At 61.2% G+C, this 22,075-nt stretch overlaps 8 protein-coding genes across 8 annotated transcripts; 5 read left to right on the top strand and 3 right to left on the bottom strand.

Moving 5' to 3' along the window:
* Positions 1–4,187: 4,187 nt before the first annotated feature.
* On the top strand, positions 4,188–9,369 carry A1Q1_00221 (uncharacterized protein; the record flags this gene model as incomplete). The annotated part of the gene is made up of 3 exons (XM_014326549.1): positions 4,188–6,992; positions 7,058–7,776; positions 7,818–9,369. The coding sequence occupies 3 exons, from the start codon at positions 4,188–4,190 to the stop codon at positions 9,367–9,369; spliced, it is 5,076 nt and encodes a 1,691-aa protein (XP_014182024.1).
* Positions 9,370–9,835: 466 nt separating this feature from the next.
* On the top strand, positions 9,836–11,824 carry A1Q1_00220 (uncharacterized protein; the record flags this gene model as incomplete). Its single annotated transcript, XM_014326548.1, has 2 exons — positions 9,836–10,777; positions 11,018–11,824. 2 exons carry the CDS (start codon positions 9,836–9,838, stop codon positions 11,822–11,824), a joined length of 1,749 nt encoding a protein of 582 aa, XP_014182023.1.
* A 152-nt stretch (positions 11,825–11,976) lies between these two features.
* Positions 11,977–14,392, bottom strand: A1Q1_00219 (64 kDa NADH dehydrogenase; the record flags this gene model as incomplete). The annotated part of the gene is made up of 8 exons (XM_014326547.1): positions 11,977–12,420; positions 12,474–12,551; positions 12,694–12,821; positions 12,866–12,951; positions 13,011–13,144; positions 13,192–13,347; positions 13,448–13,768; positions 13,811–14,392. 8 exons carry the CDS (start codon positions 14,390–14,392, stop codon positions 11,977–11,979), a joined length of 1,929 nt encoding a protein of 642 aa, XP_014182022.1.
* A 626-nt stretch (positions 14,393–15,018) lies between these two features.
* A1Q1_00218 (platelet-activating factor acetylhydrolase 2, cytoplasmic) lies at positions 15,019–16,509 on the top strand (the record flags this gene model as incomplete). The annotated part of the gene is made up of 4 exons (XM_014326546.1): positions 15,019–15,292; positions 15,356–15,362; positions 15,527–16,149; positions 16,187–16,509. 4 exons carry the CDS (start codon positions 15,019–15,021, stop codon positions 16,507–16,509), a joined length of 1,227 nt encoding a protein of 408 aa, XP_014182021.1.
* A 94-nt stretch (positions 16,510–16,603) lies between these two features.
* On the bottom strand, positions 16,604–17,358 carry A1Q1_00217 (uncharacterized protein; the record flags this gene model as incomplete). Its single annotated transcript, XM_014326545.1, has 2 exons — positions 16,604–16,765; positions 16,813–17,358. 2 exons carry the CDS (start codon positions 17,356–17,358, stop codon positions 16,604–16,606), a joined length of 708 nt encoding a protein of 235 aa, XP_014182020.1.
* A 269-nt stretch (positions 17,359–17,627) lies between these two features.
* Positions 17,628–18,477, top strand: A1Q1_00216 (transport protein particle complex subunit; the record flags this gene model as incomplete). Its single annotated transcript, XM_014326544.1, has 4 exons — positions 17,628–17,693; positions 17,748–17,836; positions 17,990–18,305; positions 18,364–18,477. The coding sequence occupies 4 exons, from the start codon at positions 17,628–17,630 to the stop codon at positions 18,475–18,477; spliced, it is 585 nt and encodes a 194-aa protein (XP_014182019.1).
* Positions 18,478–18,525: 48 nt separating this feature from the next.
* On the bottom strand, positions 18,526–20,291 carry A1Q1_00215 (uncharacterized protein; the record flags this gene model as incomplete). The annotated part of the gene is made up of 4 exons (XM_014326543.1): positions 18,526–19,251; positions 19,320–19,509; positions 19,560–19,921; positions 20,064–20,291. 4 exons carry the CDS (start codon positions 20,289–20,291, stop codon positions 18,526–18,528), a joined length of 1,506 nt encoding a protein of 501 aa, XP_014182018.1.
* Positions 20,292–20,603: 312 nt separating this feature from the next.
* Positions 20,604–22,046, top strand: A1Q1_00214 (uncharacterized protein; the record flags this gene model as incomplete). Its single annotated transcript, XM_014326542.1, has 3 exons — positions 20,604–20,690; positions 20,752–20,799; positions 20,874–22,046. The coding sequence occupies 3 exons, from the start codon at positions 20,604–20,606 to the stop codon at positions 22,044–22,046; spliced, it is 1,308 nt and encodes a 435-aa protein (XP_014182017.1).
* Between the last annotated feature and the right edge of the window lie 29 nt (positions 22,047–22,075).

Below are 22,075 nucleotides of genomic sequence, written 5' to 3'. Positions count from 1 at the left end.
GATTCCAGCCGAGATGGATAGCCTGGATAGCCTGGAAGCGGGCAGCCTTCCCGCAAGTCGCAAGTCGCAAGTCGCAAGCGATAACTGCTGATCCTCTGAGAGCTCTTGTCATGGCTCTGCAGTGCCTCCCTTTCCGCAGAGTACGCACGCCCATGTACTAGACTAACACGCGTGCAGCACGGTCATGGCGCACGGCACAGAGGCATCGATTGTTGGAATCGGGCCGTCTGCGCACTTCCGGACACAACACACACGAGACGTGAGGCCAGGGCAGTGGGAAGAGGGGAAGAGAGGACCCTGGCGGAAACGACCCGGCATCTCCCCACCCCTCCTTCAGTTCCGGGGCAAGCCGAGAGAGGCGGTGCACCTTGGTGCACCAAGGTGCATGTTCACATGGACGCATGGCAGTATGCTTCACATGCTTGTTGACAAAAGGACTAGAGGGCTCGGTCAGAGGCGTGTTTCGGGGTTCTCCCCTCTGCCTGCTCTGTCCTCACTCGTCGAGCGTATCCGTGAGAGAAACCAGAGTAGTATACAGACTTGCACGCAAGGGACAAGTGACATGGGAACCGTGTCTGGGGTCCGAGCACCGTGTACACGGTAGCACCCCTGCAGCCATAGGGGATGGCTGATCGCCGGCTGAGACAGCGAGACACTGACACGGGCAGTCATGTGAGTTTCCCCATAATCGTCCAAACACACTCGTGGGATTCTGGGACTATTGGAGAGACATTGAACCCCCTGCAATTCCACCTGCGTCTCCCAGGTTGTATATCTGCAGAACACGACAATGAAGGGGACGACGAAGCGACGAAACACCCTCCCCCCTCCCCGAAGTGACGACTGGACCTTTTCGTCACTGATTCCAGCAATGTTGGGATTCTGCGAAGGGGTCAATGGCGTCAGTGGCACAGGTGATAAACTCTGATACGTCCCCTCCGCGTACTGCTGGAGTCAGCTGGGGAGCGCCACAGTTCCCACTCCACACAGACTGGTGGGTAGAGAAAGCAGCTGCGCTCCACATCACTCCTGTAGGTTTGTTTGTTCCTAGCGTCTCCTCGCAGTAGGCTGTGCAACTGTGCAGATGACAGAGCCAGAGTGATTGCGACGCCAGCTGTTGCTCGACTCGCTCCAACGCCACATTCGGACTGCTGGAGGCACGTCTCTACGATCGTCTGACGCGTTCGAAGCCAGGTCCTGTAGGCACTGAGCAAGTGCCAAACACGACACGAGCACAGCCCCGGTGATAGACCCCCTGGGCATGAAACGTCCACAAATGGACAGACTCACGTCGCCAACTCTAACTTGTCCGCTAGTCTTGTTCCTGCGTCCAAGTTTGGCTAACTGGAACATCGTGAACGCCACGATCATCGCGTGTGCCTTCCTGCTTCCTTCTGTTTCTTCTGGAGTCTACAATGACTGACTGAGACTGAGGCTACGGCTACGGCTACGCCGGCTGAGCTCACGACAACACAGACAGCTGTAAGCCCTATCTGCCTTCTCGGCAGAGTTCAGTGAGGCCGTCACACGGTGACACCGTGACCTCCGGCACACGACGGAGCTTGTACTGTCACGGCGTGATGTACTTCGAGCTCCAGCTGCAATCCAGGCCTGCCATCTTAGACTGTGCCACTAAAACGTTCTTCGATCAACGGATCAAGAGGGCAGTCACCACGTTGGCCCCGGATCTATCGGAATAACTTCCAGTTCGTACGCACTACGCACCACCTGGATGCCACCTGGCCGCACCTGAAGCCTGAGTGGCCTGAGGCAGCCTGAATGGCCCACTGCAATCGGGACTGCTTGGCTCCAGCATCTCACTGGATCTGCACACGCGTGAGTGTGTAGTGGAAACCTGAGTGTGCCGCGGGTTGGGTTCGGGAATCCTAATTCTGTCGATTACGGGATCGCTGCTTTTGTTCCTTACACGGCTCGCTACTTGCTGCTCTGCTGATCGAAGTACCGGGATACCTCGGCGGTCTCAGGCAGGAGCTCACGCTATGATGAGCTCCTGCCTCGCGTTGCCTCGCGTTTCTTGGTGACTAGACTGTTCGTTTCTAGATGAGTGTTATGGGCAAGGAGGTGAGAACACAGCAACAATGGTCCGCGAAGATGAGCGGGCAGCCCTCCTCAACCATGCATTCGGTGACTGAGCACCGCTGCCATCTGGAGTACTCGGGCACGGACAGCACGGGCAGTGCCTCTCACGGCATCTCGAGCTTGTCCTTTCGTGTCGCCAAACAGTACCGTAGGTCGACCAGCGAACGCGTTCTATTCGCGCCAACACGCAGAAATCTCGGGAGGGATTGGGGAGAAGGACCCCCGCGTGCCGTGCTGCCGTGCTGCCGTGCGCCGTCCCGACAACGCCTGCACGCCTGACTACGCAGACGTACGACCCCGAACAAGGTTCGACAAGGTTCATTTCGGAACATTTTTCACCTTTGCTGGCTCGCGGCTGGCTCGCGGCTGGCTCGCAGCTGGGCTCGCTGTAGGCCACGCGTGTTCGGACCGACCGGGCCCGGCACGCTCGCTGGGCGAGCTTGTTGGGCTTTCCGAATGCGCCGAATGCGAGTTGTGTGCCAACAGGCTGTCCGTCGTAAATGTGTGCTGATCTCTGAATACAGCGGTTACTGACGGTCGACAAAATCAAGGTGGGTGGGTCAGTGGGCCAGAATACATTGAGCCTGCAGTGTACCCTGACATGACATGCGTCCGGAGCTGTGTTCCGCGCATCCCAGTGTGCACAGTGCAATGTCGCCGTCCTCCCCGCATTCAGTGAGCAGCCCAGGCTGCAGGCTGCTTGACCGGCGACGGAGTACGAGACGCTAGCCCGTGCCGCCGTGCCGCCGTTGCCCAGACCGTGGCCAGCGCGGTCCGTGGCCAAGGCGCAGCCCAGGTAATGACAAGCCAGACTAAGCCACGGGCCAGGCAGTGCTGAAAGCTGGGCAAGGTCGAGGGCAGCCTCGCCGATCACATTGTCTTTTTGCCCCACACTTGAGGCTCTGCACAAGCTCATGGCGTCTCATTTATGCGAGCTTACATCCTTCCTGGCGCATACCATACGCCGCATACTCGGCTCTGCGTGCGCTTCCTTCGTCCAGATCTCGGAGCATCACTCTCACTGACAGAGATCTGCCTGGTAAAGAAGATGACCAGGGGACATGAGGACAGAGGCAGACACGAAACACGATACGGCACGCTGACGCCCGTGGGGATGCATCCGGATCAGAGTAAGGGCAGCCTTCGCAGTGGAGACGCGGTGGTACGCGTTCATCAAGTCTGCGATGGGATCGAGTATGCATAGGATCAGCTACGACGTGGGGAGTAAAGTCGACCTGTACAACAGAGCAGCACAAAAGACGGTTTACGTGAACCCTGAGGGCAAGGACTGGTTGACGACCCTGCCGTGTGTGCCCTGCCTTGTCCCTGACTTCCCTGCAGGTGCTAACAACCCATGCCTACCCGCGTCGTGCAACCAGTTGACTTTGCCTCGAACCCGCTCTCTCACTCTGCACTCTGGCGACCTGGCCACCTGGTTCGCGCCGTCGTCTCGAGTCCACGTACAGCAGTAACAGTAGTGGGCTTGCTGCAAGCAGTCGGTCGTAACACTGTACAATCCTCCTTCCTAATCGAAACCGACTCTCCTTACCCCCCCCTTTCCCATCTCGACATTGCCAGTCGGCCAGATCTGTGCCCTCGCCCCCGCCTTTGCCCAACCACCGGCGCGACCCCCCCCTGTCACACCGGCACGACGACGGACCGACATCGACCGTGCAGTGTGCAGCTGCAGTGTGCGCCAGTCTGAAAACGGTCGAGTGAAGCACCCACCCGACGGTCCGACAGGCGGATTAGGACGTGCCTCGGACGCTTATTACACCGGGTCTCCCTACAGTGGGTCACGGAGTGCTAATCCCTGATTAGCCCGGGGTTGGTCGATTAGCCTTTGTACGGTGCAGTGTGCTCCCTGCTCCCCTTTGTTCCCTGTCCGCCGTCTCTGCGTCTGCCTGAGGCTTGCTAGGCTCTCCTGTGCCGTGTCGTGTCGGGCGATAATTCCCTGCTCCCCCCTAGCGTCTAGTGTGTAGCGTCGACGCTCGCCTCGTAGCTCGACTCGCTCGAGCCAAAGAGCCAGATTCAGAACCCAACCACCGACAGCCGGTGCATCGCATCGCATTCCAATTCTACGCACCATGGCGTCCTCACCAACACACGTACCGGGCCCTGCTCTGGGTCCTGCAGCACCCTCAGTATCGGAGGACGACTTCAGGTCGCTGTCCAACGACATGGACACGAACGAGGAGGACCAGCACTTGACACGGCACACTTCATTGTCGTTCCCAGGCACGGCGACCGCGACCCCTGCTGGAGAATTGGCTCGAGCCTCGCGAGCCTCCGCTGCAGTGCACACGGACGCAGCGACTTCCCCCGCACAACCACCCTCATCCATCCCGCTCCCTCACCATCCACCCGACCAAGTCACACCAACCCATATCCCTCCTCCTCCCCGAGATCACCACATTTCCACCTCAACTCTACCAGACACGGCGGCCAGTGCGACCTCGATCTCATCCCCTTCAGCAGACACCCCCGCCGACGTCGACGTCCCGAGTGCCAGTATCCCTGCGTCGTTGGCATCGGTTGCCCTCCCAGACGACTCACCCACTCTGGTCACGAGTGCTTCTGCCCCCGTCCCGCTGGCCGTACCCTCTGTGCCGCCCGTGCCCTCACCCTCTGTCCCCTCTCTGCTGGCCTCTCAAGATACAGGCACATCCTCCTCAAACTCTCCTACCACCTCGACTACGACACAACCAAGGCAGTCGGCCTTCCAGTACCCCACCTTCCACCTCGACTCGTTCAAGTCGCTGTCGTACGAATCCTTCACAAACCAGAGTTCTGCGTCCGCCAGCACCGGGCCCAGCACTAGCGACATTGCGACCCCTCCCACCTCGGCATCCTTGATCCCTCCCCGTCTTCCCATCAGGTCACCTTCCCCGACCTCCTCGTCCGCCCTCAAACAACCGCAGGCCACAGACGTCCCCCGTCCGTCCAAAAGTGGGCAAGACATCTCAGATCATCGCGAATCCCAACACGACGCGCAGGAACGAGCGCCCGAAGACTCTGCACCGACTACGGCCACGAACACGCCCCTGCTTTCCACCCCGGGCCTCCTCGACTCGCTCCCGATCCGCCGCACCTCGCTCGTCGGACCTCCCAGCCCTTCCTGGCCGTCCGTGCAAGAGCCTGTGCAGAGGCAGTCTGTTTCATCCGCGACTGCCCCTCCGCCGTCCGACCTGGGCTACCTCGTTGACGCCGTGCCTGACATTGAACAGAAGGAGCAACAGTCTTCCCTTACGACCTCGCCCTCGACGACGACCCGACCACTGACGATCGTCACGGACGCGGACAAGACCCCCGTCGTCCCATCCTCGCCAGCATCCCGTGCATCCGGAGCATCCGGAGGTGCGTCTGCATTCACTGACTCGCATCTCGCGTGGCCCCAGGTTCCGCGCCCACCATCTGCTGCGCTGTCTGCCGGAGCTAGCGGAAGCGTGCGTGACGTTCACGCGGATTCACCCTTGACGCCTACCAACGCACAATTCGAGTTCCCTCCTCCTCGACTGGTCGAGTCTCCAACCGTCCCTCGTCGTCGAACGCTGATCGCGGCCAGCCCCACTCCGTCGGCTGTGCAACTCGAACTGCAGCAATCCCCGACTGCGCCGCCACCGACGACATTGCCTACGTCGCCGCCTGCACCTGATCTGCGTCTTCAGCCGCAGTCGCCGCCGCCGCAGCAGCATCTTCACCCGGAACGTCGATCCTCGCTCCTGCCCCCCGCGAAGCGTGCATCATTCTGCTCCACGACGTCGTCGGCTCTTGAAGCGGCAGCTGCAGACGCTTCGAGTCTGGCTCCGCCCATTGATCTGTCTTCGCCGTCCAACTCGACGCCAAAGCGCACGAGCACCAGCACGATCAGTGCAGGGGACGCGCGACCTGGATCACTCACACCTCGTGGTCGTGCATTGCTGCCCACATCGCCCCAGTCTCCTAACAGCTCGAGCGATCCGAGCCGCAAGTCTGTCCAGATGACCATGCCTATGCCTATGCCAATGCCCGTCCCGACTTCTGATCCGTCACGTCGGTCATCCACACATCATCCGACATCACCGTCGAAGAACGGGGCTGGCCTAGGCATCCAGAGCTACGAGCCCGCAGCCATTCGCCAAGTTCGCACTCGCTCGCCTGACCGCTCGTCTGCTCGATACCAGACTTCGCCCGTACCGAGCGGCAAGCAGTTCGACATGCCTACTCCCAACGTTAGGAAGTCTGTTTCGGTCCCGCCGCCGTCAGGCTTCCAGCCCAGCCACCAGCCGGCCAAGTCGGCATCCAACCTCCCCGCCATAGCAGGCCTCGCCGACGCTGGTCCTTACCCGACACCAGTGAACAACAATGCCCCGCTCGCTAAGGGCAGCGGAGGAGGAGGCTTTGCGCTACCAGGGGACGTTTCCGGCCAACCGGCTCCCCAAAAGCCGATCAAGCCCAATGAGGAGATCTGTCTCGAGTGCATGATGCGTGACCGCGATCTCGCCGACGTCGACGTCTCAGGACCAGGATGCTGGGACCGTGAATCGAACGCTGCCTTTGAAGTCCTGAAGGAGCGCGAAACCGAGGTCCTGCGCACCATGGCGCAGGAAGATGCGCTCTCCCGTGCTTCTTTCGAGGCGTCGACATGCACCGGCGAATCAGCCAGCACGCCGCGGTCTCACGCCAGCGCCCCCGCCCCAGACGACACGTCCCGCAGTGCCGACGAGAAGCGCAAGCAGCTCAAAGAGGCTCGCCGAGCGCGCCGTGCTGAGCGGGATGCGCAGGTTGCTCGCGTCGGATGGCGCGGCTTCAAGTGGGAGGAGGGCCCCAATGGCGAGGGCTTCCCCAAAGGCTTTGCCGGTACCCGACCTGGAGCTTTGACGGAGAAGGGTATCAAGAACGTCATGCAGATGGTGAGTTAGCCCATGAAGCAAGAACTGACATGCAGTACCCTTCGTCGTCTGCTCTGCGTTACCAGATCCTGCAGAACTACCTGCGCGGTCAGTATCGATTGATTCTGGAAGTTCGGCAAGAAGCACAGCGAATCGGACACTACACCGAACCCGAGGATCCTCACTACCCGAACTCGCAAGAGACGCACGAGAGCTCGCTCGACCCGTCGTCGACCATCTCGCGTCACAAGATGCGCAACCAGAGCATCGATCAGGGCGCGCCGTCCATCAAGGCTCCTTCTGTCAGCACGGCTCGCTCCGTGCCGATTCTCAGCAGCCAGGTGCCGATGCTGCGCCAGAGCCCGTCGACGCCGGCTGGTTTAAGCAATGTCTCCGTGCAGGCCCGTCGCCCGCGGACGCAGTATGTTCCAGACCGCGAGCCTGGAATCAACGGCGCCAGCCTCTCAGCGCAGACGTCGCGCCAGACGCTCAGCATCAACACGCCGACGCAGCGTCCGTCGAGCCACTTCAAGGCGCCCAGCAGCACGAGCGTGCCCAAGGCGCGTGGCTCGCAGTACTACACCGACGACTGGTCGGACACCGAAGACCTGTGGGCTCCCTCGTCACCGGCGTCTGGCAACCTCCGGCCGTTCTCCTTTGCTGTTCGTGCGGGTGCCGGAGGTGGTCAGGGCAGCGATGGCGGCCACAGCCGCAAGAGCTTCTTCGGCCGCTTCGGAGGATCAGTCACGTCTCTGTTCACTGGTGCTGGAAGTCATGGCGGTAGTGGAAGCATGATGGACATGCAGTAAGTCCCAGCTGTTGTGATGACGCTTAGCTAACCTCCAGCCTTGGTCTCGAGTCCGACCGCCGCAACCGCACGTCGTCGTACCAGGCGCACGAGCAGCCCCGCGTTCTTCCCGGCATGGCGCCCGGCCGACCGTCCTTCCAGGGTGGTCGCAACTGGGTCGCGACCTCGATGTACCTCGGAAATGGCGGCGCGCGCTCCAGCGACGACGTCATGTTGCGTGAGCGACGGGCGCACTCGACGAGTGCTTCGCGTTTGACCCAGGTTTCGATGTACGGGGACGACTTTGATCGCTCGTCTGCGACGACGGAGAAGAAGAAGGGATTCAAGGGCCTGATACAGAAGATGAAGAAGGGCAAGAAGGACCCGTCGCGTCGCGGCACCGAGGAGCTCGCGCCGCCTCCGCCGATGGGCTTCCTCGTCAACCGTCAGGACGGCAAGCACAACCGCAACCGCTCGGGCTCTTCGTCGTCGTTTGTCGAGGCTCCGTCGCCGGTGCCCCAGCAGCAGATGCAGATGCCCCGTGGCTCCATCAATGGGCCCATGACAGCCCCCTCTTCGGGTAGCGACGTCAGCCCCACGAGCTCGCGATTCGGACCTGACGGACGCCAGCGCACCAACCCTGTGCCGGAATTGCCCCCAGGAGCGGAGTCGGCTGGCTACCCAGGCGCCACGATGGAGATGTTAGCCCACCTGCCGGGCAACAGCCCCGTCCAGGCGACGCACTCTCAGCAGCAGCTCGAAGCTCCCACGTTCACCGACGAGCCTCAGGCTATGAACCGAGACCCGTTCGCGCGCTCGGCAGAGACTGCTTCCGACGGCAACCGCTCTCCGTCGCTGTACACCGTGCAGGGTGGCTCGCGCAAGAGCATGCAGCCCTCGGTGTCCTCCCGGCTCTCGACTTCGACGACGATGCAGGGCCTCGAGACGCCGGACGGCCAGCCGTACATGAACGGCAGCTATTCGCAGCAGCCTCCGTCGCAACAGTCGCTCTCGCCCAACCGCCACAAGAACCTCCCGCCTTTGCCTCCCGGAATGGCGACGCCGGAGATGTATTCGAGCCACCAGGACGACGGTGCGTCGATCTCGATCCGGACGAGCCTGTTCGACCCGAAGCGCATGTCGTCGATGGACCAGGGCCGCGCGCTTTGCCCTCCGTCGTCGGACTACTTCCCGACCGCGTCGCCTCGCTACCACCAGGCGCCGATGCCGAACGGAGCCGTGCAGTCGAGCCCGTCCTCGACCGGGTCGAGTGTCATGCCGCCACAAGCCAACCTGCCGCTCCCGCGCCGCCCGATCCAGCCCCGCGCGAGTTTCGATGTTCTCTCGGACGCTCGCGCGCGCATCCGCCGGTCGACGGCCGAGTCTGGCCGTCTGCCGATGGAGGACATGGGTGGCCGCAACGCGCAGAGCATGTACATCCAACAGCCAGCAGCCGCTAGTACCGGCTCGTTTGGCAGGTTTATCAGCCGCGAGGCGCCTCTGGGTCCGAAGGGCGGGCTCGTTGTGCCAACGCTGCGCGAGCCCTACGGCGAGGAGCGCAAGGAGCGCCGGCGGGGCATCAAGTCGATCTTCTCCTCCAAGGCGAGATGAGAACGCAAATGGACGATTTCACACATATTTCCACACACCTACATTACAACAAGCAACAGCACTCCAGACAGCACACACACACACACATGAGATATCGTTTTTATTTTTCTAATCTTAGAAGGTTGCAGCATCTTAGAAGTGCTGAGCCAAGTGACGCATCTGCGTCATTCCACATTCATTTCCACCCCAAGACCAAACAGACTTTTTTCTTCTCTCTCCGCGAAGGCGCATACGATTACGACCCTTGTAGCAGTACGCCTATGTTAGCTATGTCCATGATAACGCGAGTTGACTGCGCAGCAGTCAACGAGCAGAATGAGCAGTGCGTTGCGTCCAGTCGAGTTCCATAGTGGACCTCTTGATCGTCATTGTCACGTGACGACCTCCGCCGATCCGCGAGATTTCGGTCTACTCGGGCAAGAACGTATCTCGAGTTGTTGCTATCAGCTATACACTTACAACAGTCATGATTCGGCGCTATCTGGCCAGGCGGCTGCCAGACTATCCCCTCACACCCCTCTCGCAATCGAAAGCTGGTCCCTCCTCACGACCCTTCTCAGCCTCATCGTCCTCCTCATCGGTCCCTCCCTCTGGATCCGACACGCCGCGACCAAAACCGCGCCGCAAGAAAGCAGACCCATGGTCCACGCCCAGTTCCTCATCTTCTCCATTCCGGGACTTGGACCCGCTGGACCCACCCCGACCACCCCGGCGCAAAAGAGAATCCACGCCCATCCGCCTCCGAGCCGGACTGCTCTCCGAGAACAAGGCGTGGGATACGGGCAGGGCACTGGGCGAGGCGCTGGCTATGCGTGCGAGAGTTGTTGGGACTCTGGATGGATCTGAGGCGTCTGCCGCGTCTGCCGCGTCTGCCGCGTCTGTCCCGGTTTCAGCTCCTGCAGCGGTTGCAGCGGTTTCAGCGCCTGCAGTGTCTCCAGCGTCTGCAGCACCTTCAGCGTCTCCAGCGTCTCCAGCGTCTCCAGCGTCTACCGAGGACCGACCGCGGAAACGAGATTACGGTTTAAAGGCAGAATACGCGTCGCGATCGTATGTTGACTCTGCTGCTGCTGCTGCTGCTGCCTTTGGCGCCTCCGCCGTCCCCGTCACTTCGGCCTCAGCAACAGCACCAGACTCGCCCTTCCCCTCGGACACTGGCTCTGCCTCCGGCTCTGGCTCTGGCTCTGCCCCAGCCACAAGCTTCGGACTAAAGTCGGCGGCCGGCTTCGGCACGAACACGAACGACCCCATGCGGCGCTCCCCACTCATCGCCGATGTCCCCGGCGCCCGGCCCGGAGGACCCGGAGGAGGGGGGGAGAGCTTTACGGCCAAATACGGCTCTATACTCGATACTTGGGGACGGGAGTGGCGCAAGGTCGATCTGACATGTCCGCCGAGGGCTGTGAATAAGGTATGTATGTTTCTTGCTCTGTTCCCTCCTGCTCTCCCCTCTTGCTCTTTCCTCCTGCCCTCCTCCTAATTCTTCTCAGCTCTCTCGCCGCAGACTCCTACAGAGGAGCTAGCAGAGCTAGCTCTAGGAGAGGGAGCTAGAAGAGTTGGAAGAGACAGCTCTCTCACTCACCCTCTGCTCACCCTCCGCTCGCTGTTCTGCCTCGCTCTATCGCTCGGCCTGCGGCCTCGCTGACGATAGATTCCCATCAAGCACGAGCAATACGACTCGGTCGTCGCGCTCCGGGACGCGCAGACGTACAAGGGCCGATTCTTCCTTGCGCGGCTGAAGCCGGGGCGTCTGCAGCGCTCGGGCCCATTCACAGACATGCAGCGCATGTATCGGGGCAAATTGGGGCTGGTGCTCGAGGCGCAGAAGCGGCACCGGGCCGCGACAGCGGCCGTGGTCTCGGGCTCGGCTTCGAGTGCTCTCGAGGGCGTCTCTGAGGGTGTCTCTGAGGTGTCGCCCGAGGTGTCGCCCGAGGTCGTTGGGCTGACGCCGGAAGGCTCGAGACTGGCATCGGCCTCTTCGGCCTCATCGGTTTCGGCGGCAGGAGGGGTCGCAGGTCCAGAGACAATGGCCGGCCTCGACCTCCCACCTCCCCGTGCACCATCCGAGCCCTCCATCTCCCTCACCATCGTCGCGAACAAGCTGCGCGTGTCAAAACTGGCCGTAGAGCGTCGCCACGCCATCAACCGTCTCCGCGCCGCATGGACGCACGTCATTTCCCATTCGCCCGTCGCCCCAGTCTCGACAGAGCACTGCTACTTCCTCCACGTAGCCGATGGGAGAGTGTATGACGCTGTGCCCTTCTGGGAACTGTGCGAGGAGGCCGAGAGGGCCATTACGAGCCTGGCGAGGGCTATTGTGGCCCGGGAGATGGGCGGGGAGAGACGCCGGAGTACGGGCGGAGGGGGGTATAGGAGGGCAGGAGGGGAGGGGAGGAACGCGGAGAGGAGGGATTTGGCCAAGAAGAAGCAGATCTGGAGGGGGACTGGTGTCCACTAGAACGTTCATTACATCTCATCGCATCGGAGCGAATGTTTTGCGGACTCGCGGCCTCGCTCCGCTCGTCTGCTCGCACACTCGCCCACTCGCCCACTTGCTCTATCACCAATTTGCATGTAAATCCATTACTTGATGTAACACCACTAAGAAACTTAGAAGCGGGACAGGTCGCGCCCAAAGAGGCCGCGCTTGACCCAGTCGAGCATGATCATGAAGCGCGTGCGCATGCTCGTCTGCTGGCTCCAGTAAATAGAGCGCCACGCATACATGGCCATGAGGCCTCCGGCGAGCGAGAATCCGTCGCGGTCAAACACGGCTGCGCTGCCGAGCGAAGCCAGCGAGCCGAGGTAGCGGTACTTGAAGGGGTGGAAGTAGGTCGAGTCGTCGCGCAGGTCCCACTCGGGGTTGACCTTGCCCTGCTCGGTCTTCTTCTTGTGTACCTTGGAGAGCTCGGAGAACATCTTGCCCAGGTACTCGCCCTCCTGCGATGCCACCTGTGCCGTGGCCGGGAGCGCGGTCACGCGCTTCGTCACCGTCATGAACATGTCGGCCGCCTCGTTGAGCGAGAGGTAGTTGTCGTGGTCCTTGTCGAACTCCTCGAAGACGTCCCGACTGGTTGTCAGCTAGGCACGGAATCAAGGAAGCTTACATCTTCTCCAGGTGCGAGCCGGCGAGCGGGTACTTCTTGCTCAGGTACTTGGCCATCCTCTCCCACTCGGCCATGTCGCTGTCATCAGCTAGCGTCCATGGCAAAGAGCTTACAGCTTGTTGTCCTTGTTCGTGTCAAACTTGTCCCAGAGCGAGAGCAGCTCGTTCATCATGCCGAGGTGGATCTAGTGTCAGCTGAGGGATAAGAAACGTTAGCTTACCGTGGAGGCATCGCCGATCGCGTACATCGTACCGAGCGGCGCGCCCTCGACGCGCAGGTAGCCGTCGACCTGGACCGCCTTGCTGTGGAACTGGTTCGGCAGCTGGTCGCACAGGTTGCGCGTAAAGTCTTGCATCGCTGATGTCAGCTTCGACCTGGGCAGAGGAGCTCACCGATACCCGTGCTCCAGAGCGTGAGGCCGGAAGGCAGGATCTCCGTCGACATCGTCTTGTCAGGACCCTTCAGCGTGATGATAACGCTGTCGGGGGTGATCTCGGAAACGCTGGGGTCAGTTACATCGAGCGATTCTCAACTCACCGAGCATTCGTGTGGACAGTGATCTCGGAACGGGCAAACTTCTTCTCGGCGTACTCGGAAATCTTTTCAGAGTACGTGTTCAGGATGTGGTCGCGCGACTGGATCAGAGAGATCGTGACCTCGTTGCGGAGAAGCTTGGGGTACTGCTGTCAGTTTCGCTCACGAGCTACGGGTAACTCACGTAGAGAAGAGCCTCTTCGGAGAGCATGTCGGCAACCTCGGCAGCGAACTCGACTCCGGTCGGGCCACCGCCACAGACAACAAAGGAGAGGAGCGTGCGGCGCTCCTCAGGGGTCGTGGTTGGGAGGGACGCCTCCTCGAGGTTGTCTGATGTCAGCTACTACAACCCAACGCGTCAGCTTACCCAGAATCTTGCGGCGGATGGCCTGCGCATCGCTGATGCGCTTCAGCTGGAAGGCGTTCTCGAGACCCTTGACACCATGCGTGTTCGACTTGGAGCCGACAGCCACAACGAGCTTGTCATAGGGGACGTAAGCCAGTTCGTATCCATCCTCGTCTTCCTTAGGAACCTTGACCTCGACAAGACGGTCAGTCATGTCGACATTGACAGCCTCTCCCGTGAGGAAGTGACCACGGCAGCGGGCGACGATACGACGAACAGGCTCGACCAGAGAGCGCGGCTCAACGGTTCCAACACAGGCAGAAGGCAGAAGCGGGGTGAAGCAGAAGTAGTTCTCGGGGCTGATGACGGTGACGTTGAAGGCGTTGGCGGGCAGGTGCTGCAGAACACTGACAGCCTGTGAATGTTAGCTCACAGCAAGCGGGGCAGCTAGACTCACGCCCCAGCCTCCACCGAGGATGACGAGACGCGGCTTGTCCTTCATGGCACGCTTCTGCTCATCTTCCTCGTCATCAATGTTGACCTCGATAATCGGCAAATTCTTGGGACCACCGCGACGGGGGTGCAGACTGAGCGGGTTGACCGGGACGCGTCCGACGTGACGCTCCGTGTACGTGGAGGCATCGTGGATTAGGAGGATTCCACCGACAACGAGGACACCGATAGCCGTTGAGATAGCGAGACGAAGACAGCCAGCGACCCACGGGTGCTTGCCGCTGAAATCCGGGTCGAGCTCGCCATGCTTCGAGTAGCGCCACTTGTGCTTCTTGTGCTGCTTTGTGAGCTTATCCGGGTCGCTGGGAATGTTCTGGGAGTCGATGCTCGGGGGCTGTGTCTCGGGGTTGTTGTCCTTGCCTGTTGTCGAGTTGAAACGAGCGTGGAGAGGACCGAGACGCGATAGCGTGGGAGCGGTTGATACAGGCGTGAAGCGGGGCACGACGCCGGCCACTGTTGGGCAGGCGCGGTTGTGCCTCGCAACCGCTGCAAGGGCGCGGATGCCAGCCTGTCCGCGAGGCAGCATGGCAAGTCGAGCACCGAAGGTGGGTTGGTGAGGATGGAAAGGAAAAGGAGATTTGGGCAACTGTAGCGACGACTTGCGGTGACAACGGCATGAAAACGGCCAATTTCCGCCAGCATCCACCACAGAAGGGCAGCGCCGTTGACGTCGTCTTTGCGTTTCAAAGGGCACCGGAAGGGCTCCGCGGCAGGGACGAGGGCAGTCAGTGACGTATTTATCCACCACGTGTAAGCCACCTGAAGGCGATTGTGATCGGCATCCACCGTCCGCCCAGAGAATTCTGCCGGGTCTGCTGTGGTGGCTGTGGAATGCGAGTACGAATGCTCTCGCGACCTCTGTCTGTTCGCCGACGGCCCAGCCATGGTCCGAGCTCCAGCATCGGCCTCTTTCAGCATCCCATCATCATCTCACCGACCACGGCGGGGGTCTCCGCAACGTCAACTTTCATTCAAGTAACCGGCAGCCGTCAACCTTAGCCTTTTGGGTGACTAACAGGACACACGACGCTAAACTGACGCATGACCCCTGTTTCGCGCCTTCCCCGCTTTGCGTCTCTTATCTCTTATAATCGTCGACTCCCATCCCTTCTTCCTTCCTTCTTCTCTCCTCGCTCCACTCCCACGCCACCCATGTACATTCCGCTTCTTTCCAGTTTCCCGGCGGCGACTCCTGGTACCCACAAGACCGTCGGTATCGCCTACGCTCGGGTACCCTGCGAGCCCTACGAGGTTGACTCGCCGACGATCGAGGGCAAGCCGGCGTTGAAGACGTCGGAGTGCTCCTTCGCTATCTACTACCCGTCGAGTGGCGAAACCGGTGGCGGTGTCAGCTGGCTACCGGAACCTACGTCGTCAGTGGTCGCCGGGTACGACAAGTTCTTGGGTGGCAAAGGCAAATGGCTGAGTACGTTGACTGATATATTCACGACTGACAGACAGTGGCGGCTTCTGACTTCATTGCTCGTAGACTTCGGGTGAGCTGGATCACCGACGCGGAGCTGACCACCAGATGACTCTGGCCCAGAATGGTGCAGTTGAGAAGGGCCAATACCCCCTCATCATCCTTAGCCACGGCCTCGCGGGGACGAGGCATACCTACAGGTGGGTGCGATGCTGCGATCGACAGCTGACCCAACAGCCAGACTTGCTCTGCACTGGCAAGCGAAGGCTACGTTGTCGTGGCTGTCGAGCACAAGGACGGCTCTGCTCCTTGCGTCATCTACCCAGAGGGCAAGAACACCGATGCCGCGTCGGCAGAGGAGCCGATGCTACTCTTCACTCGGTCGACGAACCTCACATGGCCGGAGGACGGTGCGCTAGAGCTGATGGACTTCCGAGTACTTCAGCTGCGAATGCGGGTGCACGAGATGCAACAGGCGTACAAGTCGTTCCAGAAGGTATTGAATGGCGCAGTTGTTCCGCAGGGGATGGACGCTGAGCAAGCGTCCGCCTTTTCGGATGCGCTCCGCGACAGTGTTGACATGTCCTCTGTCGTCCTGGCCGGGCACTCGTTTGGCGGTGCGACATGCCTGCGATCGTACGACAAGATGCCCGTTCCGGTGACACATGTGCTGGCCCTGGACCCGTGGTTCGAGCCGCTGATCCTCGGCGAGGAGAAGTACGGCTTCAAGTGGCCAAAGCCGCCACCCACGCTCGTCATCAACTCGCAGGGCTTCACCGAGTGGAAGGAAGTGTGGCCCGGAGAGAAGCGGATCTGTGCCACTCTCGGTGCGACGCTCGTCACGATTGGAGGTCTCGGGCGTAAGTTTAAGGCCGTGCTGTTCAAACTGACATCCAGACCAGGGCTTCTCCGACTTCCCGCTTATCACTTCGTGGCCATCAAAGGCATTTGGCAATCTCGCACTCATCCACAAGCTCAGCATGGCCGAGCTGAACGGAGACCTGCCCGAGCTTCTGCACGAGATCGGCAAGCGGGAAGTGTTCAAGGAGGGTATCCTCGAGGGCGCCCCGTTCGAGGTCATCGTGCACGACACACCAGAGCACGAGTCGGCGGACCAGGATCCGACGCCGGCTTCGCCGCAGCTGAGATTGCAGCGCACCCTCTCCCAGCAGTCAAGGGAGGGCGAGCCGTCCGCCGTTCCCACAGAAGGCAACCCATAGCTCCTTCCGGTTCTCGCTTCTTCCTATTTCCCAGGGACATAGTCCAAGCGTCATCACTGAACGCTAAGTAGTCTAGATGTTACATTACACAGAGTTACATGTTCATGAGAGCCTCCTCGTCGTCCGCGGGGTCAACGTCCATCTCGCTCGCGTTCGCGCCGCCCGCGCGAGCCTTGCGCTTCTTGGCGGACGGCCGCGCCTTCTTCTTCGGCTTGGTGTCTGTCGACGGTTTTCGTCCCGAGATATGCAGGACAATCTCAACCGACGACTGTTTGTCAGCTTATCCCTACAACGGTAGCTCACCTTATTCCGCGTCTGAATCTCAGCCTTGTCCTCCACAAAGAACCCGAGGTCTCCCCAATCCTCCTCCCCCGGCTTCCCTCCTTCGTCTTCCTCCTCCTTCCCTCCCTCGGCATCCATCGCCTCCACGCCATTAAGCCCCGAACGCTTCCCCGGAATCTCGTCCTTGCATTCCGTCGTCCCCGTCCGGATCTCGAACCACATGCCCGCCCGTCCCGGCCCGGCAATTGGATAAGGCAGAATGTCCATGAGCGCATGTAGGAGGACGAAGGTGTGGCTGATTGCCGCGCCGAGGGCATAGAGCTTCAGTTCCGTAGCGCCCTCGTCGAGGACGAGAGACTTGGCCCTCGCGATGAGTGCGCCCAGCTTCGTGCGCCGCGTCACGAAGAGCGTCGTTCGTGGATGCCCCGGGTGCGTACTGTCGGACCGCCGCGTGCCCTGCCCTTGCAAGACTTTTATCGGCTGCTGGGCCAGGAAACCCGCACCGGGTTCTGGGGGAGGCAGGGCGGGCTTCAGCTTGACGACCTTGCGGGAACGCGTGGCCGGCATTGTGTCGAGAAGAGTCGTCGAGGGTGTTTGTTGTTGTTGTTGTCGAGAGTCGACCAATTTCGGGCGTCATGAAATCTGGTCGTCCTCCACTCCTGCCCTCCACTTGACCCTAATCCTCTCCAGTCCCAATTACGGAGCATCCCTAATGGGCATTAGGCCGTGAGATTACAAGGTCAATTCCCATTGCCACGCGACGCCGGGCCACCCAGCGCTCAGCGCCGACCAAGTAATGACGCGACCCCCGCCGTCAGCTTGCAACAACACAAACCATGTCCGCCCCGGGGAAGCAGTACAAGGCCATCGGCGACGATGTCTGGAAGCGGACAGATAAGGTCGTAAGTAGCCACTAGCTCCCGGAAGAGCACGTCAGCTGACATAAGAACGCCGAGCTCTTCTCGCTCACGTACGGCGCCCTCGTCGTCCAGCTCATCAAGGACTATGAGGACTATGGCGAGGTGAACAAGCAGCTGGAGAAGATGTAAGTTCAGTCTTACTGCTGGTTTGCTAGTGCGCGGTTGTCTCTGCCATCCTTTTGGGTCGCCGAGACATGGCTAGCACTCACCGTGCTCAGACCACAGCACTGCCAGCCTGCTCAGCTTCGCGATTGTTTGTGGATAAGCTAACCCCACAGGGGCTACAACATCGGCACGCGGCTGATCGAGGACTTCCTCGCGCGGACGGGTCTGCAGCGCTGCCAGACGTTTGCCGAGACGGCCGAGGTCGTGAGCAAGGTCGCCTTCAAGACCTTCCTCAACATCACGCCGACGGTCTCCTTCCCTCCCCCGCAGGTGCCGCCGACGGCGGGGCTGAAGCAGCCGTGCGAGTTCGTGCTCACGCTCGAGGAGAACCCGCTCGCCGAGTTTGCCGAGCTGCCGCGTGACGCACGCGAGGGCGGGCTGTGGTTCTCCAACGTGCTTGCTGGTGTGCTTCGGGGCGCGCTCGAGATGGTAAGTTGTGGGAGAAGCTGAGGAGGCAAGGTGATGGAGCTGACAACATCAGATCCAGATGCAGGTCGAGACGCGTTTCCTCTCTGACGCGCTGCGCGGGGACGACACAACAGAGCTCTGGGTCCGCCTCGTCCGGATTCTGGACGAGGAGCAGCCCGAGAACGACGAGTAGACTTGTGATTTCTGGATACCGGTGTGTAATGCATATACAACAACATATCTATCGACGCGACGTGTGCGACACGTTGGACACGGTCGCGCTGATGTTCGTGACCTCGCTCCCGCTCCCCGAGCTGTCTTGCCGCCGGTGCGTCTGGTCCCACCCCCGCACCGTCCGCACACTGTCGTTCAGGGCGGGGTGCTGCTCCTTCAACGTCTGCTCGTTGTCTTCGTAGATGCTCTCGATGCCGCTCACAGCCCGTCCTTCTCGATCAAGCTGCGTGCCGTTGCCGAGTGTCCCGCGGCGCCGCCTGAGTCGGCCAGCTTGGCTGACACTCGGTCCACGCTGGAGCGTCGGGCGGGTAGGCGCCGCAGAGCCGTTGCCCGAGTCAATGGACGAGGCGTTGGAGTGCTGGCGCTCGGGTGCGGGTCGTTGCTCTTGCCGTTGTCCGGCGACAGCCATCGACCATCTGACTGCGCGGCCGAGCTCCTCCACGCTCTCCCGTGTCTCCTCGTCCCGGAGGTGTGCCTCGTGCGGGCTCAAAGTTGGGAAGAAGCTCGAGTACCGCGCCTGCGTGCTCAATACGAGCGACATCTGGAGCAGCCGCTGAAGGTCTGGCCCACCGTCCTCGGTCTGAATGGCCGCGACCAGGGGTATCAGACGAGGAAGCAGGGGCAGCAGAATGTGTAAGAGGAAGGCGGAGAGCAGAATGTGCCGCACAGGGATTGGCGGCTCCTGGATGATCGCTGCGGGGCGCGCCGTCGAGCTGGAAGGCACATCCCGGATCTGGGAGAAGGGAAGGAAAACGCCTTCGACGTACTGAAAGTCAGCTGTGGAAGAAGAGGCCAGCTTACAGGTAGAATCTGGCCCCAGAAAAAGTTCCACACCTCCGCTGTCCTCGACACGAGCTTGTTTTCCTCAAGTCCGTCAAACTTGGCTTTCAGAGTGAACATGCCCGAGGCAATGAGGTCCCTCAGATCACTCGTCAGTACATGGACTAGTCTTGAGGCTGGCGTGCGCTGCGAGGCCGAGGAGATATGCGAGCTAGCGAGATGACTGCGTGTTAGCTTCAGGGCGGCAGTTTCTCAGCTCACTTTAAATCTTCTATTGGGGTGCGTAACGGGCTCCCCGCAAAGACAGGCAGCACATGAACTGTCAACAAGCTCCATGGCGAGTTTGGGCTGGAGTGAGCAACGGCATGCATCATGCTCGTGCTCGGAGCCGGGTCACGCTCCGGCCTTCCTCCATTGTCGCCCGTCGCCAGCGTCGTTCCGTCAGGCAGGACGAGAACTCCACCGGCGCTCGAGCTCGGCGGAGAGGCAGAAATGTACCGCGTGGGGAGGTTGGGCAGACTGGCGGGCGCCAGACTCTTCTGCGGACTCGTGCTCGGGATGCTGAACGCTGCTGTTGACGTCGCTGAGACACCACTCGGTGACCGCGGTGGGATGGGGGGTAACTGCGAAAGCGTGGACGAGACCTGCGCGTTAGATATACCCCGACTCCCGCGTATCTTCCTGGCAGCTGGGAACCACACACGTCCCACACACACACAGCGGTGCGGAGAAGGTGCAACGCCATTGTCAATCCGGTCCACTCACCAGTTTGTTGTCGTACGCTCCTAACACCCATTTCCGCTTAGGCAGCCTTGGGAGTTTCTTGTCGCTCCAGAAACTCGACGCGCCCACGCTAGGGGCTAAGCTGTGGGTGTCGGATCTGTCGACGTTGACGCTGAGATTCGGGCGGGCCGAAGACGGCCCACTAATGTTCGTGCCATGGTTTGTGTGGATGGCGAGGTTTGCCAGCTTTGTCGGAGTCGGCGGGGCCATTGTCCTACCCGGGTGGAGACACGACGACGACGGCGGCGGAGGCGGGTCAGGATGTGGTGGCTGCGGTCGCCGCTTTGGTTGCTGTTGTTGCAGTCGCGGGGGTAGTGGTCGCGGTTCGTCGAACGGATGGTGAAGACGGCAGCTGCCGAGCAGGACCCAGCCTAGCGGTATTGGAAGCCAGCCTAGGACGCGCGACGACGTCACGTTCACGTGGTCTCTGCCCTGTTTCATGGCGGATTGATTGATGAGGCTCACGACACACCAACAAATGTTGACTTCTCACTCCCCCCGACAGCGCGCGGCATCAACACCATGGCCGACATCAAGTCTTTGAAAGTGACGGAGCTGAAGGAGGAGTTGAAGAAACGGGGCCTCGTCACGACAGGCCTCAAGAAGGACGTGAGTACAAGCCGCTCAGGAGCCAAGCGTACCTGTGAGGCACACAACCGCACACAGACAGGTTGCAGCACCCAAAGCCGCGTCCAACATCAGTGCACACGGTGCAGGTGTTCGTGCGAGAGCATGGAACTGTGCACGTTTCGCTTGGCGGTACACAGACGGAATGCAACGCTGACATCCTAGCTCGTGGAGCGCCTCGAGGCCGCCATTGCGGCCGAGCCATCAGAGCAACAACCTCCACCTCCACAGCCGGCTGAGCCTCCTGCTGTCCCTGCAGCCCCAGAACCTGCGTCGACTACGACAGAACCTCCTCAACCTCAGTCATTGCCGCAAGAGGCAGCGAAGCCGTCACAGCAGCCAGTAGAAGCTCCAACAGAGCCCGTCAAGCCTGAGGAGCCCCCTACTGCTCCCCCTGCCGCCGTTCCTGTCGAGCCCTCACCAGCACCTGTCGCTAAGGAGGACCCCACACCAGTCCAGGAGCAGCGACCGCCATCACCCCCACCCGAGGACATCCAGGTGGACGAGGAGCCCCCGAAGCCTCCTCCTGCAGAGGCACAGCCTGCAGCGCCCATCGAAGTCGACAGTAAGCCCGCAGAGCCGACACGCAAATCGCCGTCGCCAGCCCGCTCCGACCGAGAGGGAACCCCGCCTCCCCCGTCGCGCAAGGAGAAAGCCGAAGCGATGGACATAGACGACGCTCCCTCTTCCTCTTCCTCCGGCCCGCGCCCTTCGTCGGCATTATACATCACAGGCCTGCGACGACCACTACAAGCAACAGCTTTGGCGTCCTACCTCTCCTCGCAGACGGGCACGGGAAGCTCGGACGACGACTACGACCCGCCCGCCATAAAGGGTTCGCCGCCCTTCGTCTCGCCCTCCTGCCCCAACCTCTGGCTGAGCGGGATCAAGGACCACGCGTACTACCGTACCTGGTCCATCAGCGCCGCGTCCGCGATCAAGGCCGCCGTGGACGGGAAGAAGTGGCCCGAGGGCGACGTGAATGCCGGCACGCTGCATGTCGAGTTCATCCCGGACGCTAAAGTCAATGACTTCGCACAGCAAGAAGAGGACGGATGGCGCAACGGAAGGCAGAGGTTCGAGCTCGTCCAGGACCAAGAGGGGTGTCGGCTCCAGCCGTTTGGGAAGCTGAAGACAGGCCCGCCGCCGCCCGAGCCCGCTGGTGCTGCTAGGGGCCTGTTGGGCCGTCTCGGCGAGAGAATGGGTCCGGCAGGTCGGCCGCCCCGCGGAGGCGTCAATACCGTCCCGATCAGGGGGAGGGGAGGCGGTCCCGGCGGCCCGATGCGGTGGACGCGCGCGCGGCCGAGTCTGTCCTGGTCGACGGGGCCGAGAGCCTAGTTTGTATGTTACTTGGGGTAGATGCAAAT

The sequence above is a fragment of the Trichosporon asahii genome, assembly GCF_000293215.1.
Source record: "Trichosporon asahii var. asahii CBS 2479 unplaced genomic scaffold scaffold00018, whole genome shotgun sequence".
NCBI classification, from domain to species: Eukaryota; Fungi; Basidiomycota; class Tremellomycetes; order Trichosporonales; family Trichosporonaceae; genus Trichosporon; species Trichosporon asahii.
The sequence above is the reverse complement of the archived record's forward strand: the minus strand, read 5'-3'. Positions and strand labels throughout refer to the sequence as shown.